Source organism: Heptranchias perlo, chromosome 1, assembly GCF_035084215.1.
Source record: "Heptranchias perlo isolate sHepPer1 chromosome 1, sHepPer1.hap1, whole genome shotgun sequence".
NCBI classification, from domain to species: domain Eukaryota; kingdom Metazoa; phylum Chordata; class Chondrichthyes; order Hexanchiformes; family Hexanchidae; genus Heptranchias; species Heptranchias perlo.
The window spans coordinates 163,671,973-163,691,227 of NC_090325.1; the positions used below are offsets into that span (position 1 = coordinate 163,671,973).

At 40.1% G+C, this 19,255-nt stretch overlaps 1 protein-coding gene across 8 annotated transcripts in view; it reads left to right on the top strand.

Moving 5' to 3' along the window:
* kiaa1109 (KIAA1109 ortholog) overlaps positions 1-19,255 on the top strand; it is a 460,818-nt gene that overhangs the window by 378,727 nt on the left and 62,836 nt on the right. For 7 of the 8 annotated variants that reach the window (XM_067993249.1, XM_067993258.1, XM_067993268.1 and 4 more), the window contains 5 exons: positions 1,703-1,883; positions 2,594-2,783; positions 3,864-4,025; positions 12,400-12,539; positions 13,768-13,972. In XM_067993249.1, coding sequence (XP_067849350.1) covers positions 1,703-1,883; positions 2,594-2,783; positions 3,864-4,025; positions 12,400-12,539; positions 13,768-13,972 — 878 coding nt within the window. The remainder of the gene's footprint in view (positions 1-1,702; positions 1,884-2,593; positions 2,784-3,863; positions 4,026-12,399; positions 12,540-13,767; positions 13,973-19,255) is intronic. The other variant, XM_067993276.1, reaches the window with a different exon arrangement.

The window sequence follows — 19,255 nt, forward strand, 5'->3', positions numbered from 1 at the left end:
GATGTTTACAGAGTGTCCTCCTCCCGTTAGCTGTTTAATTGTCCACCACCATTCATGACTGGATGTGGCAGGACTGCAGAGCTTTGGTGGGAAGAATGAGAGGCAATGTAAACTAGAGGGCACAGTTCTAAAAAGGGTATGGGAACAGAGAGATCTGGGGGTATATGTGCACAATTTACTGAAGGTGGCAGGGCAGGTTGAGAAATCGTTTTTTAAAAAAAAAAGCACACTGGGCTTTATAAATGGAGGCAGAGAGTACAAAAGTATGGAAGTCATAATGAACCTTTATAAAACACTGATTCGGCCACAACTGGAATATTGTGTCCAGTTCTGGGTACCGCACTTTAGGAAAGATGTGAAGGCCTGAGAGAGGGTGCAGAAGAGATTTATTAGAACGATTCCAGGGTGAGGGACTTTAGTTACGTGGATAGACTGGAGAAGCTGGGGTTGTTCTCCTTGGAACAGAGACGGTTACGAGGAGATTTGATAGAGGTATTCAAAATCATGAAGGGTCTTGATGGAGAGAAACTGTTCCCATTGGTGAAAGGGTCAAGAACCAGAGGGCATAGATTTAAGGTGATTGGCAAAAGAGCCAATGGTGCCATGAGGAAAAACTTTCTTTATGCAGCGAGTGATTAGGATCTGGAATGCACTGCCCGAGGGGGTGGTGGAGACAGATTCAATCATGGCCTTGAAAAGGGAACTGGTTAAGTACTTGAAAGGAAAAACTTTGCACGGCTATGGGGATAGGGCGGGGGAGTGGGATTAGCTAGATCGCTGTCGCATAGAGCTAGCGCGGACTCGATGGGCTGAATAGCCTCCTTCCGTGCTATAACCTTTCTATGATTTCTATATTCAAACAATTTATGATTCTGGCTAGCTCACAGCAATATCACTATCACCAACATCAGTAAGCAGTCAAAATGGAGAGCTTTTAATCTTGCAGCCCTAATTAGTACAATAATTACTTGACAGATTCTCTATTGGCACAAGTTCAATCAATAAAATTGAGGAGAAAAATTGAATGATGAAGTAATGATCAGTGGTTATAGGAATGCAACTATATGTTTCATCATATGAAAAGTAATAATTAACATGAGTTGCATTCATTACACCTGATGCTATAAGTGAGCAGGACAATAAAGCTGCAGTGTCATTGGATGAGTTTGAGGAAATCATGCAAAATAATTATCACCAGAATTATTGCAGCAAATTATTTAATACCACAATTATTTTAGGTCTTTATGAAGATACTTTTGTTTTTAGACGTGCAGAAATGCCCAAAATCAAAAACAAAAGATGAATTTGTTTTTTGGATACTCCATACCAAAGAGTGGTAAGAATGTGGAACGTGCTGCAAGAAGGAGTAGTTGAGGCAAATAGCATAGATATATTTAAGAGGAAGCTAGATCAGCACGCAAAGGAGAAAGGAATAGAAGGGTATGCTGATATGAGTGGATGAAGAAGGGAGGGAGGACGCTCATGTGGAGCATAAACACTGGCATAGACCAATTGGGCTGAATGGCCTGTTTTTGTGCTGCAGACTCTATGTAAAACTGGGTTGAAATCCTAATTGGCAGATAGATAAATATTATTGTAGAAATTTTTAAGCACAATTTAATTTTTAATTGTTTAACATTTACATTTACAGTTTAGATCTCTGAAATGGGCAATGGCTAAAAGGATTTGTATTTCTGTATAGGAATACTGAGAAAAGTTTAAAAAATTTGGATCAGGATACTCCACCAAAGAAGAAAAAACCTCAGCAGAATTATCCATCAAGTGCACATTTAACAGGTGGAAAAAAAGTGCCACATACCCTTCAGACCAAGACTACAGAATTCGAAACAACAGTTTTTTACATTCCAGGAGTAGATGTAAAGGTAATAAGTGCATCTTTATAATAAGGGGAAGTTGTGCTTGTTGTTCAGAAGAACTAAGAGCTGTTTGCTCTGTTTTTGAAAACCTAGTTGGTGCTTGATATTTTTAATTATTTTTCTTTTTAAATTTCCAATATGATATCTTTGTTCATAATTTTACACTGTCATTGCTTTACCTTGTATGTAGGTAACATACAGGAGGTAGGCATTTTAATTGAAACCTCCTCACATTTTCTTTAAAGGCATATCCCATTACAAGTCTGATTTAATTCTCATTAAAAATACAACTCTGTACTCATTATAAACACAGCTACATTTTTTTGAAATGATTTGTACTTGTAATGCAGGTATATTTTAAAAGTGTTCTTGCATACAGCTAGCTTTATTGAGCCTACAATTTTTTGTGTCATTTTCCAGGTCTAGGGAAGTCAGGAGTGTAGTGGCATATAGTCTCAATGCTTATCTTACTGCACCATTAGCTCCTGCTTCTCAGTTTCATCAGTGGAGCTGTTGACTGAATTCTGAAGAAAGTAAACAGTGCTATTCTTGCAGGGAATAAACATAACAGAAACCAGCTACTGTGGACTGTATAGTTTTCAGTTAATCTGTTTCATTGGTTCTCCGGTTGACATTTGTAAGACTGCATTGCTAAATTTTGTACGGATTTCAGTTTGAGTAAAACATTGCTGGTAATTATAACTTTATTTTAACAGTTACATTACAACTCCAAAACACTAAAGACAGATTCTCCAAACACCTCCAGAGGATCATCTTTGCCAAGAACTCTGTCTAAAGAATCCAAACTGTATGGTATGAAAGATACTGGTCTTGCCCCCACACCCACTAATAACTATAGCAAGGCTAACACCCTGCTTCCTCCCCAACCCCCACCTATACCATCAGGTATCCAATTTATACATTTCTATTTCTATATAAACACAACCTCATGATTCTGTATTTATGTGGTTTAGACTGGTAAACACCTTTATTTTGCAGTGACCAGCATATACTGTACAAGTAATATTTAGCTTTGGGAGAACTGAATACAGATAAGGATATTATAGCCAACAATCGTATTGAGGTAGCATGTCTCATAGTAATAAGAAAGCTTGTGTCATTGCTAATCCCACTGTGAATTTGGCTTGTTTTACAATTTAGAATGTTTTTGATACAGTACAAGTGTCCTGAAAGTAGCTTTCAAGAAGTTTACAAACTTTTCTGCTTCTAAGCAGAGAAGTAGACAGGAGCCTATTTTAATTTTAACTCAGCCTTGTCTAAGCTTTTTCTTTTTCTTTCCTTTTGGTTTATGAGGTATAATGTTCTTATCTGTGACATGTTCTCCAAAAGCTTAGCAACATTTATAAATGCTGCAGACTGTAGGGACAAGATAACCAGTATGAAGAATACAAAAGGTTTTTTTAAAGTTGTGATAAAACATATTTTCAGTGATTACATTTATATTCAAATTGGTTTATTAATTTTAAAAAAATAGAATGTAACCACATTTACTTTCTCAAAATTTTATGTTATGTGATTATCTAATCGAGTTGTAATCAAAATTACACACTCCAAGTTTGACCAGATTTAGGAGAAAAAACCTTTACCCTGAAATTTGCATCAGAATCTTGTAGGTTGAGTTGAGGTGGTGATTTGTTTTACCTTGTGTTTCGCATATGATCTCAAATGTTCCACAGGTTGACGCATACAGTAATTTTGCTAAAATCAGCATTCTTTTTACCTGGAGTAGACTTGAAATTCTTATAGTAAACAATACTTTTAATTTTAGTTTGTATCTTGAATGCTCTAAAACATTGGCGAGTGGAATTATACACATGTTACTTAAAATTTCCGTCTGCATAATCCCTAGTTAATTTTTTAATTTTACTGCTGTTATCAGAATTGTAGTAAAAATATGTTGGTATTATAATCAAAGAAAACCATATTTCAGATTGTGTTGACAAAAGCATTTAATAATTCTTGCAGCCAAAGGGAAAGGGAGCGGAGGAGTGAAAACAGCAAAACTTTATGCTTGGGTTGCTTTGCAATCCCTTCCTGAAGCAATGGTGATTAGTCCTTGCCTGCTAGACTTCCTAGAAAAAGCTCTGGAAACAATTCCTATAACTCCAATTGAAAGAAATTATACAGGTATCTCTTTCGCAAAGGAAAAATTCTTCTATTGGTACAAATGTTAATAGTAGTAGACAACCAACTGAGAAAAAAATCCTCATGACATCTAACTTGACACATTTATTTTATATTCATGTCCTCTAGTCTTGCTATTACTACACATTTTGAATATTTTATTCCAATATACTACATTCAATCTTTACATAATTTTTAAAACCTCACTCATATTCCTCCTGAATCTCTCTTTCTCCAAAATGAATGACCCTAACTTCCTAACCCGAGTCTCATAATTAAGAAATATGTGTTTATTTTTAATCCTTGTTGTCCTCATCTCCACCCTCAGTAGAGCCTAAATACTTCAAGTGCGGATGAGCCAAAAGGTTATATAACCTATGTCCAGCACCCTTATTGAGCAAGAAATACCTCTAAGAGCGCTATTTGCTTTTCTATCAGCTATCGGACATTGCTTGTGAACCTTTAGTGACTGGTCAGTGAGTACCACAAAGTTGGTTTTAATGGGCACCCATGCATGGAGTACACATGTCTTGGGTTTCCTTGCCTCATTACACAACTAAGCACTTCTCCACTATTTGCTGTTTATGAATCTATCCAATTAATTAGCTTGCAATCTATTAATGTCCTTATTACCAACCCTTGGAATATATTCTAGTATCATCTGCATATTTAACAGTAGTACAATTGATCCCCTCCTCTTTTAAAGTGGGCTTTTTCAAGCAGCCACCTGAAAACTAGAAGGATGGGCACTACTCTCTGATGTAGTGCTTCTCAACTGCGCTATCTTTCCTCAAGTGGCCTGCCTGAATGTTCAACATGAAGGGAATTACCAGCATGTGTATGTATCTTGCTAGTCATTGATACATGCATCACTACATCAAGCCAAGGCTATCCTAATTGAAATATTTTGAATTGATGAACATGCATGTTAAAATTCTGAACTCAAACTTCAGACTTCAAACACATAATTACGCTACAATTATGAAATATAGAAAACCATGAAGAAAACTTCATTCACTTTGCTTTGTGTGTAAGAGCTAGTGCACATGCTAACTGTGCATTAAAGAGTAGTAATTTTGAGTGTTAGCATTAATGGAGCATTAGTTCATTTATTTGTCCATGCTAATAAACATATTCCTGTGAGTAAATATTTCTATCATGTTAATGTATAAACCCAAAATTAATGTTTTTGACAAGCAGCTAAGAAGCATAAATCAGCAGTTCATGTGGAGCATTGAAATTTACTCCGGCTTTAGTTCCTTCCCACATGCTAATTTCTCCCATACAAAGATGGCATTTGGCATTAAAGTGCAGAAGGGAATTGGCAGATTTCCAGTGGTGAGCACAGCAGGGTATATACCCTAAAGGATGATTGTTTTGGTGAATTCTGCAGCATGGGTACCTGATCAAGTGTCTCAATGCTAGGTATTTTGCAAGAGAAGTAGCATAACAGCAGGAGACCAAGGGAGCTCGGGGCCAAAGGGGGAGCACTTAGTGACTATGGCTGACATGTCACATATCTGGATCCCAGCAAGGAGCATTATGTAAGGGTATTGTACCATGAAGTGCAATCTTAGATGTCTGTCAACTCTTAGGAGCAGATCTGCGGCCATTCAGCAACCTCCATATAGCCCTCTCAGTTCAAATAAAAGTGAAGACTGCACTAAACTTGTCTGGCACTGAATTCTTCCAGGCAGCAATAACACACATTACTTCGATCAGACTGTATGCAGTTCACCACTGTATTACTGAGGTTAGAGCTGCTTTCTTCTGCTCCGTGTTAGTATATATCAAGTTCAGCAGCAACACGCAGCACCAGCTGGAAAAGCACATTCACATTTGGCTATTGTGCGCATTGCCCAAGAACAAGGTGCAAATGATTGCTTTCAGGTTTCCATTCATACACTTGCAGGCAGTGCCCTCTCATATTAATGGGGTTATTGCTCTCTCAAAATCAAATGATATGTGACCACAAGCAAAAACAAAACTTGCAACTTTGAAGCTTGTTTTCTGGGGAACAGGCATAACGTATGTGTCTTGAAGTAATCAAGATATCCGCTACTATTCGACTGAGAAAACAGAATGCAAGGTTAGCTTCTGGGAGATGTAGTTATCCACTTCAAACATGGCTGATTATATCCCTGCAGAACACACAAGAAAGAATTATGACGACACACATTCGCAAGGCAGAAATAACTATCTGAAGTTTGGACTGCCCTTGTGCTGGTTTGTAGTATGAGCAGAGTGAGTTTGAGACAATGATTGTAGTATTGTAGTATGTTGCATGCTGCATAGTATTGCCACTGCAACAGGCATCTGCATGCTTGCTGAATAGGAAGTGCAACAAGGCAGGCTCCATGTAGAGAATGAGGGAAACATGAATTTGCAGTAAACCAGCAAGTGCCCCAAATGTTTTCTTTTTATTCGTTCATGAGATGTGGACGTCACTGGCAAGGCCACCATTTATTGCCCATCCCTAATTGCCCTTGAGAAGGTGGTGGTGAGCCGCCTTCTTGAACCGCTGCAGTCCATGTGGTGAAGGTACTCCGGCAGTACTGTTAGGTAGGGTGTTCCAGGATTTTGACCCAGCGACGATGAAGGAGCAGCGATATATTTCCAAGTCGGGATGATGTGTGACTTGGAGGGGAACGTGCAGGTGGTGGTGTTCCCATGTGCCTGCTGCCCTTGTCCTTCTAGGTGGTAGAGGTTGTGGGTTTGGGAGGTGCTGTCGAAGAAGCCCGGGCGAGTTGCTGCAGTGCATCCTGTAGATAGTACGCACTGCAGCCACGGTGCGCCGGTGGTGACGGGAGTAAATGTTTAGGAGGATGGGGTGCCAATCAAGCGGGCTGCTTTGTCCTGGATGGTGTCGAGCTTCTTGAGCGTTGTTGGAGCTGCACTCATCCAGGCAAGTGGAGAGTATTCCATCACATTACTCACTTGTGCCTTGGTGGAAAGGCTTTGGGGAGTCAGGAGGTGAGTCACTCGCCGCAGAATACCCAGCCTCTGACCTACTCTTGTAGCCAGTATTTATGTGGCTGGTCCAGTTAAGTTTCTGGTCAATGGTGACCCCCAGGATGTTGATGGTGGGGGATTTGGCGATGGTAATGCAGTTGAATGTCAAGGGGAGGTGGTTCGTCTCTCTTGTTGGACATGGTCATTACCTGGCACTTGTCTGGCGCGAATGTTACTTGCCACTTATCATCCCAAGCCTGGATGTTGTCCAGGTCCTGCTGCAAGCGGGCACGGACTGCATCATTATCTGAGGGTTTGAGAATGGAACTGAACACTGTGCAATCATCAGCGAACATCCCCATTTCTGACCTTATGATGGAGGGAAGGTCGTTGATGAAGCAGCTGAAGATGGTTGGGCCAAGGACACTGCCCTGAGGAACTCCTGCAGCAATGTCCTGGGGCAGAGATGATTGGCCTCCAACAACCACTACCATCTTCCTTTGTGCTAAGTATGACTCCAGCCACTGGAGAGTTTTCCCCCTGATTCCTATTGACTTCAATTTTGCTTGGACTCCTTGGTGCCACACTCTGTCAAATGCTGCCTTAATGTCAAGGGCAGTTACTCTCACCTCACCTCTGGAATTGAGCTCTTTTGCCCAGGTTTGGACCAAGGCTGTAATGAGGTCTGGACCAAGGCTGTAATGAGGTCTGGAGCCGAGTGGTTCTGGCAGAACCCAAACTGAACAATGGTGAGCAGGTTATTGGTGAGTAAGTGCCGCTTGATAGCACTGTCGACGTCCCCTTCCATCAATTTGCTGATGATTGAGAGTAGACTGATGGGGTGGTAATTGGCCGGATTTGATGTGTCCTGCTTTTTGTGGACAGGACATACCTGCGCAATTTTCCACATTGTCAGGTAGATGCCAGTGTTGTAGCTGCACTGGAACAGTTTGGCTAGAGGCGTGGCTAGTTCTAGAGCACAAGTCTTCAGCACTACAGCCGGGATGTTGTCGGGACCCATAGCCTTTGCTGTATCCAGTGCACTCAGCCGTTACTTGATATCACGTGGAGTGAATTGGTTGAAGACTGGCTTCTGTGATGGTGGGGATCTCGGGAGGAGGCTGAGATGGATCATCCACTCGGCACTTCTGGCTGAAGATGGTTGCAAACGCGTCAGCCTTCTATTTTGCACTCCCCTGCTGGACTCTGCCATCATTGAGGATGGGGATGTTTACAGAGTGTCCTCCTCCCGTTAGTTGTTTAATTGTCCACCACCATTCACAACTGGATGTGGCAGGACTGCAGAGCTTTGATCTGATCCGTTGGTTGTGGAATGGCTTAGCTCTGTCTATAGCATATTGCTTCCGCTGTTCAGCATGCACATAGTCCTGTGTTGTAGCTTCACCAGGTTGGCATCTTATTTTTAGGTACACTTGGTGCTGCACTGGTGTGACAGACACTGACCGGAATTTGTTTTTGGTGCAATTGGTTAGACACTGGCCTTTCACCTCTGGGACCTGGGTTCGAAATCTAGCCAAGACTGATCGGATGAAAGCAAGGAAGTGATGTTAAACCTTTGTAAAACACTGGTTAGGCCACAGCTGTTCTGTGGTATTGGCTGAAGCACATTGTTGTGGCAAAGGTTACTGTGCATCTGACTGAGCTATACTTGACCTAGGTGCCTGAAATAGGGAGAATTTCATTCACATCACTAACACAAAATTTCATTCACCTCACTTGGAACATAGTATCGTAGTAGGTACAGCAAACGAGCAGGCCATTCGACTTGTGCCGGCTCTTTGAAAGAGCTATCCTATTAGTCCCATTCCCCTGCTCGTTCCCCAAAGCCCTATCATTTTTTTCCCTTCAAGTATTTATCTAATTCCCTTTTGAAAGTTACTATTGAATCTGCTTCCATCACATTTTCAGGCAGTGCATTCCAGATCATTACAACTCGCTGTGTAAAAAAAATGTTTCCTCATGTCGCCTCTGGCTCTTTTGCCGATCACCTCAAATCTGTGACCTCTGGTTACCGACCCTTCTGCCATTGGAAACAGTTTCTCCTTATTTGCTCTATATTAAAACCATTCATGATTTTGAACACCTCTATCAAATCTCTTAACCTTCTCTGCCCTAAGGAAAACTACTCCAGCTTCTCCAGTCTATCCACGTAACTGAAGTCCCTCATCTCTGGAACTATTCTAATAAATCTCCTCTGCATCCTCTCTAAGACCTTGACATCCTTCCTAAAGTATAGTGCCCAGAATTGAACACAATACACCAGCTGTGGCCTAACCAGTGTTTTATAAAGATTTAACATCACTTCCTTGCTTTTGTACTCTATGCCTCTATTAATAAAGCCCAGGATCACATATGCTTTTTTAACAGCCCTCTCAACTTGTCCTGCCACCTTCAAAGAGTTGTGCACATACACCCCCAGGTATCTCTGTTCCTGCACTCCCTTTAAAATTATACCATTTAATTTATATTGCCTCTCGTCATTCTTCCTACCAAAATGTATCACTTCACACTTCTCTGCATTAAATTTCGTCTGTCATGTGTCTGCCCATTTCACCAATCTGTGTGTCTTCCTGCAGTCTGTTACTATCCTCCACATTCTTTACCACATTTCTGAGCTTCATCTGCAAACTCTGAAATTATACCCTCTATACCCAAGTCCAGGGTCATTAACATATATCAAAAAGAGCAGTGGTCCTAATACTTACTATTGGTGAACACCACTGTATACTTCCCTCCAGTCTGATAAACAACTGATCACCACTACTCTCTGCTTTCTGTTCCTTAGTCAATTTTGTATCCACGCTTCCACTGTCCCTTTAATCCCATGGGCTTTAATTTTCTTAACAAGTCTATTATGTGGTACTTTATCAATTGCCTTTTGAAAGTCCAGATACATAACATCAACCACACTACCCTCATCAACCCTCTCCTTTACTTCATCAAAGAAGTCAATCAAGTTAGTCAAACATGATTTTCCTTTTACAAATCCGTGCTGACTTTCATTTATTAGTTCATACTTTTCCAAGTGCCAATTAATTTTTTCCTGAATTATTGCCTCAAAGTTTCCCCACCACTGACATCAGGCTGACTGGCCTGTAATTGCTGGATTTATCACTCTTTTATGAACAGGGGTGTAACATTTGCAATCCTCCAGTCCTCTGGCACCGCCCCCATATCTAAGGAGGATTGGAAGATTGTGGCCAGAGCCTCTGCAATTTCCACCCTTACTTCCCTCAGTAACCTGGGATGCATCCCATCTGGGCCGGTTAGTTTTTCTCCTTCGAGTACTGCCAATTTTTTAAGTTCCTCCTCTATATCTATTTTTATCCTATCCAATACCGTTACTACCTCCTCCTTTTGCTGCTACCACAACAGCATCCTCTTCTCTAGTGAATACCGATGCGAAGTATTCATTTAATACCTCACCCATGCCCTCTGCCTCCACATGAAGATCTCCTTTTTTGTCCCTAATCTGTCCCATCCTTCCTTTGACTATCCTTTTACTATTTATATGTTTATAAAAGACTTTTGGATTCCCTTTTATGTTAGCTGCTAATCTAGTCTCTCTTTGCCCCTCTTATTTGTTTTTTTAGATCCCCTCTGTACTTCCTGTATTCAGCTTGGTTCTCTTCTGTATCATGTATCTTACATTTGTCATAAGCTTCCTTTTTCCGTTTCATTTTAATCTCTATATCTTTAGTCATCCGGGGAGGTGTAGCTTTGGATGCCCTTCCTTTCCCCCTCGTGGGAATGTGTTTACTCTGTACTGGAACCATATCCTCCTTGAAGATCTCCCATTGTTCAATTAATGTTTTGCCTTCCAATTTTTCATTCCACCTGGGCAAGATCCCTTTTTAACTCACTGAAATTTGCCGTCCTCTAGCTAAGTATTTTCACATTTGATTGTTCCTTGTCCATTTCCATAGCTATTCTAAACCTAATGATATTATGATCACTGTTCCCTAAATGCTCCCCCATTGAAACATGCTCAACTTGCCCCACTTCATTCCCCAGAACTAGATCCAGCACTCCTTCCTTCCTCATTGGGCTAGAAACACACCGTTCAGGAAAGTTCTCTTGTGTACAGAAATCCCTCCCCCACTTTGCCTTTTACACTGTCACTATCCCAGTCTATATTGGGATAACTGAAGTCCCCTAATATCACTACTCTATAGTTCTTGCATCAACATAACAATTTTTAAAAGGAAAAGGTTAAAAAAATACAGGATGAGTACAGGGGCATTGTTGTTACAGTGACAGTACATGCTAAATTTTGCAACGTTGAATCTAAAGAAGGTCGAAATCATTGCTGCAGTGAGCTAATGCAATTATCGCTCCACAACCTAGGTGCATTGTCACTTCTATAAACTTCATTGTCTTGCAGGCCCTGTACCTTCTTACTGCAGTTAATGGCTTTTAACTGTTAAGTGCCACCAGACATTCTTACCTGTTGAAAGCTTTCTTCTGCAAAGAAAATAAAGGTGTTCATTCCTTGAGATGTAATGTTGTACAGAGAAGCAAAGGCTTGTCCATATTAGGTTGAACACCTCGTACATTTAGTAGAATGGAAGATACAATAGTTAGCAGGTCTGTTTTTCTTGGGTGTTGTATGATATCCTTTTTACTTCTCTTGTTCTTCACTTCTGGAAATTAACCACCTAAATTTAGATTAAGAATACTCTTGTGTAAAATTATTCAGCAAATATGGCTGACACTTGCAACCTCCTTGGACAGACTTTCTACCAGTGTAGGATAATTGGTAGTCATACCCATTTGGAGTAATGTAAAATAATGAATAATTTTACCCATATGTAGCAAGGGAAGGTAATTGACCATGATCTTTATTGTTTACCTTGGTACCTTCTTGCACACATTTTTCAAAATGTGATTGGTATTGAGATCATGGCTGCATCCACACATGCTGGACCCTTTGTTTAATGATGGACTGCCTTTCTGATTTTGAGACCATTTCTTTACCCCTCACACTGCATGCAATAATCCAACAGGCCTCATTAGTAAACTGGGCCTGTCTACACCTTCCTCCTTCCATCAGTGCTCTTATTTTTATACTTGAAATCTGGATCGATATACTGAGAATTATTTATGGCATTCATTACGCTTTTAAATATAAATAAACATTACACCTATGCCTCTAATTATAACTTGAAACAAATTACAAACTGACTTGAGCATTATATACTAAATTCTTTTTGTTTTATTCTACATTAAAGATCTTAATACTGTAAACATACCCCATCAACTGAGTTCTACAAATGTGCAGACCAATTATTTTAATTCATATTCTGTGATAAAACTTAAGTTGTAGATATTAATTTGTCCTGAAATGAGATTGAAGAAAACAGTGTGGTCTGTATTGCTGACTAATATAATTTCTCTCTAACAGCTCTCAGCTCCCAAGATGAAGATGTGGGGCAGTTTGAAGTTCAGGACCCATTGGAGGAGTCAACAATATCTCTTGTATCATCATCTACATCATCGTATTCCTCATTTCCAGTGGATGTCGTAGTTTATGTGAGGGTACAGGTGAGAATATATCTCTTTCACTTTATATTTCCTGTAACAAATATAAAGTTTACTTGGGAATAGAAATTTGTTAAATATTATTTTTGAAAACACATTCTAACTTAATAGAAAAAAGATAAATAGCAGATAATTTTGCAAATCTATAATTTAAAATATTGGCTATGGTGTATCACATTAAATCTGTAACAGAAAAAAAATCAAGTGTCATGTTTTTCTCATTGCCTCCAGGAAGCAACTTAACATCCTGATTCACTGAAATAAAGATCAGCAAAAATCATATAGAAACTAATAGGAAAGCAACCACATGAAAAGCTTCAATTTTAACCTCTCATAGCACTGAATTATTTTTTTTCCAAACTGGTTCCAGCTGCCATTTTTATTTCTGACTCAACTGAAATTATAGCCATATAAATAATATTTACAAGATGATTAAGTCACAATTGATAATTTGCCCTGAAATCATTAAAGTTAACTATACAGTTGCCTATGTGATATTATTGTTTCTTCTACTCCCCTGCCCCTCCCTGTGGGCTTGAGTTCTGCTTCAGTTGAAAATCTTAGCTGGGTTTTGGGAGAGTGAACTGCATCATGAGACTTGTAGTTTTTACCAAGTTCTTATGGAACAACAATGCCCAGAGTACACTTTAACAACCAGCTGTAAAATTTGCAAATAACAATGCTGAGATGTGAGTAGCAGGAATGAAAATCAAATCTAATATTTTTTTCAGCATTTAATGCCATTTAAATCTTTAACTAAAAATTCTGAACCAAGGTTGTATGGCTGGGGGAACTGATGTTTGTGCCCTTAGATTAGGATGGTTTAGGAAGCACTTGGCTGAGCACAAACAGTGCAGCCAGAGTCAGTTAGCCAGGTGAATGACCACTAGCACATTATATCTTTTTTAGTATCAATAAGGTGTGTAATGGTTTTATATTGTAGGTTACGTAGTATATTTCTTCAGTAAATTTGCTTTATTACAGTGATGGGTGAACCGCTTTTGCATTTAGGTTGCTGCAGGCCCATGCTGAGCATCAGAAAACATGTTCCAGATCCTGAATTACCTGTGAGCAACACCACTCGAAGTCTACTGGTTAATCGATATATTTAGCTTGTACAGTTTAATTTGGGTAGACTAATTTGATAGAAATGTTATTTTGTATTATGAATCAAATTTGTTTCACACTGTGATTAACATACCTCCGAAAACCTTTTATCTGTATTCTGTAGCCATCACAGATCAAGTTCAGCTGCTTACCTGTATCAAGGGTGGAATGTATGTTAAAGCTGCCTTCGCTGGACTTGGTGTTCTCGTCCAATAGAAGTGAACTGGAAAGCCTGGGTTTCACTCATGCATTCGATGGAGCTCAAGTGTCTGGCACCACCTCTTCACTGCTTGCTCATACAGTATTAAAAGCTGCTGCTAACAAAACAGGTTTGTAGGTAAAGTAGAGCAAGAGCATGTACTCCTCATTAGTTCATCTCTGCATGTCATAAGATGAGGTGAGCAATAAAGTGAAGAAACTAGTGGCACTTTTGGTTCATTCCTTGTGGCTTTCCCTTTTTTACATCATATAATAGCACCTCACGCTTCCTTTGTGGCCATCTCCTGTTCTTTTTCTCCTACTGTTGACATTGGTTACTTTCACTGATCCTATTTTGTAAGAACATAACATAATTCAACCGCAGAGTGTATGTATTTTCAGCCTGTGTTAGAGATTGCATTTGTTGACTAAACAATAGGGGAATTAGGGTATGGTCAGTCATTTAAAAAAAAATGTTGAGTACAAGAAAACTCCCTCATCACTGATGACTGGCATGGTCTCTGTGGTATCTGTTGAAAACTTTGCAGCTTTTTTTTTTACCTCAACAGTTTTCTTCATGTCAACCCCAGCCCCATCCCCCCACATCCAGCGACGAAAAAAAAACTCCACCACCACAATCAACCTCTGTAACAGCAAGAAAATCTAGAAGTGAAAAAAACTCACAAATTAATGTTTCTTTTAGTTCAAAATAGGTGTAGTATACAGAGTACCAAGAAACCAGTCCTGGTCTATGTTTACCAAACAATTGAAGTTTTTCTTTTATCAGGTACAGATCAGACTAAGCAAAGCCCAAAAAGTGGTGAACCTTCTTAATCGGCACCGTATAGTTTTAAATGGTCGTGTGCTACTTTACCAGCTCTGCTAGCAAATTTCTATTGATTAAGGACAACAATTAAAATGTATTGTTAGCTCTTCAGGCCCTGGCAAGGAACATGGCAATCTGGGAAAAACCTCTTCCAGCTGGTCATGCTTTCATTTCAGGTCTCCTCTGGCTCATTCAACACAGGCTAAATATTTTGGAGTCTTTAGCCTAGCCTGAATCTTCTGAAATTTCAGAAGTTAAGATGTGAGTAGTACAGTAGTCACAACTCCCATATTTTGGGGCACATAATTTTGGACCAAAAAAGGATAGATCTGAGTTTTTTAAATGGTGCAAAGCTAGGAACAGTTGAGGTCCAAAGAGATCTATGGGTCCATGTATACATCACTGAAATGTAGAGGTCAGGTACAAAAAATAATCAAAATGGCTAATAGAATGTTAGCCTTTATATCTAGAGGACTAGAATATAAAGGGGAGGAAGTTTTGCCACAGCTATACAAAGCCCTGGTTAGATTACACCTGGTATACTGTGTACAGTTCTGGGCACCGCACTTAGGATATATTGGCCTTGGAAGGAGTGCAGCGCAGATTCACCAGAATGTTACCAGGGCTCCAAAGGTTAAATTATGAGAGATTACATAAACTAAGCTTGTATTCCCTGGAATATAGAAGGTTATGGGGTGTTTTGATTGAGGTTTTTAGGATTTTGAAAGGAATTGGAAAGGTAGTTAGAAACTTTTTTCGCTGGTGGAGGAGTCTAGGTCAAGGGGACATAACCTTAAAATCAGAGCCAGGCCATTCAGGGGAGAAGTTAGGAAACACCTCTTAACGCAAAGGGTGGTAGGAATGTGAAATTCTCTCCCACAAAAAGCAGTAGATGCTAGCTCAATTAATAATTTTAAGTCTGAGTTTGACAGATGTTTGCTGGCCATGGGTATTAAGGGATATGGAGCCAAGGTGGGTAAATGGATACAGATTAGCCATGATCTCATTGAATGGCGGAACAGGCTCGAGGGGCTGAGTGGCCTACTCCTGTTCCTATAAATGTTAAAAAGTTAAATAACTACAGTGTACTTCAGTGGCTATTGTGTAATTCATTCAGTTAATGCCTAGGACTTAGAGCAACACAGCATGCCAGTAGTTTGAGTAGAAGTGATCTATCTTTTGTGATCTTTTCAGCTACAGTTACTCCTTATCTTAGTACTTAGGTAATTTTTGTGGCTGTCGAGTGCCATGAAAATAGACATGTAGCATAACTGTTGCTTAGCCTTTGGCATTCATGTACTATGTACAAAGTATGATATTTTCTGCTTGGTCATCACTTCAGCTAGGTCCTTCTCTATTCCAACCTGTTGCAATAGCCTTTTGTTCCTGACTCTACCTCCTTGTTACACTGACAGTTCATTTCAAACACTTGACATCTTCTCTCACCATTTGCTTCTAATGTCCATGTTTTTGTATTGTACGCCAGCACCTATATATATTATCAGTAGACTTTCACTTTGGTTTGTGCAAATATACTTTGAGCATTGTAAATTTAGTGGAGTTTTTGCACTGCTGCTGCTCACCCAACAGAACCTTTTTATTCTTTGATATTAGTTACTTTGCTGTCAATTGTGTTTCCTACATAAGGAAACGTTTTGACTTGATTCTTCACATAAGCACTGAATTTTACTTTTCTCTATTTATCCTCAGTCCCATTCTGTAGCCAACATTTTCAATACCAGAAGTGGTAGATATAACCTTTCTCCTCCTCTTCATTTTGGGTTCAGTGTAATATAAATGTAGCTCAGGATTTTAAACTGTAATTCAAATGCTGTACTCCAACCTCTGGTTCATATTCATTTCAAGTTTGACTAGCTTGGCCTAACTAGTGTTTTATACAGTTCCAGCATAACCTTCTTGCTCTTATATTCTATGCCTTGGCTAATAAAGGAAAGTATCCCATATGACTTTTTAACAACCTTATCTACCTGTCCTGCTACCTTCAGGGATCTGTGGACATGCACTCCAAGGTTCTCCTGTTCCTCTCCACCTCTCAGTATCCTACCATTTATTATGTACTCCTGTGCTTTGTTTGCCCTCCCCAAATGCATTACCTCACACTTCTCTGGATTGAATTTCTTATGCCACTTTTCTGCCCCCCTGACCAGTCCATTGATATTTTTCTGCAGTCTACAGCTTTCGTCCTCACTATCAACTACACGGCCAATTTTTGTATCATCTGCAAACTTCTTAATCATGCGCCCTACATTAAAGTCTAAATCATTGATGTATACCACAAAAAGCAAGGGACCTAGTACTGAGCCCTGTGGAACCCCACTGGAAACAGCCTTCCAGTCACAAAAACACCCGTCGACCATCGCCCTTGGCTTCCTGCCACTGAGCCAGTTTTGGATCCAACTTGCCACTCTCCCTTGGATCCATGGGCTTGTACTTTTTTGACCAGTCTGCCATGTGGGACCTTGTCAAAAGCCTTGCTAAAATCCATGTAGACTACATCAAATGCACTACCCTCATTGACCATCCTTGTTACCTCCTCAAAAAATTCAATCAACTTAGTCAGGCACGACCTTCCCTTAACAAATCCATGCTGACGGTCCTTGATTAATCTGTGCCTTTCTAGATGATTAGAACTGTTTCCAATAATTTGCCCACCGCCGATGTTCGACTGACTAGCCTGTAATTACTCGGTCTATCCCTTTCTCCCAATGCACCCACAATTGCCTCCTAAAATCGCCCCTAAGGTATTTATTAAGAAGAATACCGATGTCTTCTGCCTCCACAGACAAGTTACCTTTTTGATCTCTATTAGGCCCTGCTCTTTCCTTAGTTAGCCTCTTGCTCTTTATGTATTTATAAAACACCTTTGGGTCGTCCTTGATTTTACTTGCCAATTATTTTTCTGCATGAAATGATCAGCCAGTTCCAGGGTAATTTGTGCAGACGTTTTCACCTCCATTGTTGCAGTGTTCAAATTCAGCTGAAGCAGTCATCTTTTTGCCCCAAAGATGCAATCTGTAACTTTGGCCAAAGCTACTTCAGGACTTAGATCAAACTTGATGGTGAGTTTCAGCTGAGCGTGCCGAATCAGCACCAGTATTCAGCTGCTAAATAATGGGTTATTAGTTGTGGATCCTTCTTTGATGAATATGTTTAAGGACACTGACAATTGTGCCTTCTCACTTTAAAAAGTTTTGTGCTTCTTTGTCCTTCCTCTGCGAGTGATACCGATTCTCTGGTAATATAGCAGAGTAATTAGCTTCATCTATTTGGTAACTACAGAGTTATCTGGCCCGATTGTTTGAAATGCATCATTGTATCGTTGTTATTTCCTGAAAATGAGAGTGAGTGTAAACAGTATGGAGGATAGTAACAGACTTTAGGAGAACATAAACAAACTGGTAAAATGGGCCGACACATGGCAGATGAAATTTAATGCAGAGAAGTGTGAAGTGATTCATTTTGGTAAGAAGAATGAGGAGAGGCAATATAAATTAAATGGTACAATTTTAAAGGGGGCACAGGAATAGAGAGACCTGAAGGTGGTAGGACAAGTTGAGAAGGCTGTTAAAAAGGAATACGGGATCCTTGGCTTTATAAATAGAGGCATAGAGTACAAAAGCAAGGAAGTAATGTTAAACCTTTATAAAAGACCGGTTAGGCCCCAGCTGGAGTATTGTGTCCAATTCTGGGCACCACACTTTAGGAAGGATGTCAAGGCCATAGAGAGGGTGCAGAAGACATTTACTCGAATAGTACCAGGAATGAAAGACTTCAGTTACATGGAGAGACTGGAGAAACTGGGGTTGTTCTCCTTAGAGCAGAGGGTAGAGGGAGATTTGATAGAGTTGTTCAAAGTCATAAACAGTTTTGATAGAATAAATAAGGAGGAACTGTTTCCAGAGGCAGAAAGGTCGGTAACCAGAGGACACAGATTTAAGGTAATTGGCAAGAGCCAGAGGCGACACGAAAAAATGTTTCAGCAGCGAGTTGTTATGATCTGGAATGCACTACCTGAAAGGGTGGTGGAAGCAGATTCAATAATAACTTTCAAAAGGGAATTAGAGTCATAGAGTTATACAGCACGGATTGAGGCCCTTCGGCCCATCGTGTCCGCGCCGGCCATCAAGCCCTGTCTACTCTCATCCCATATTCCAGCATTTGGTCCGTAGCCTTGTATGCTATGGCATTTCAAGTGCTCATCCAAATGCTGCTTGAATGTTGTGAGGGTTCCTGCCTCCACAACCCTTTCAGGCAGTGAGTTCCAGACTCCAACCACCCTCTGGGTGAAAAAGTTCTTTCTCAAATCCCCTCTAAACCTCCCGCCTTTTACCTTGAATCTATGCCCCCTTGTTATAGAACCCTCAACGAAGGGAAAAAGCTCCTTAGTATCCATCCTATCTGTGCCCCTCATAATTTTGTACACCTCAATCATGTCCCCCCTCAGCCTCCTCTGCTCCAAGGAAAACAAACCCAATCTTCCCAGTCTCTCTTCATAGCTGAAGTGCTCCAGCCCTGGTAACATCCTGGTGAATCTCCTCTGAACCCTCTCCAAAGCGATCACATCCTT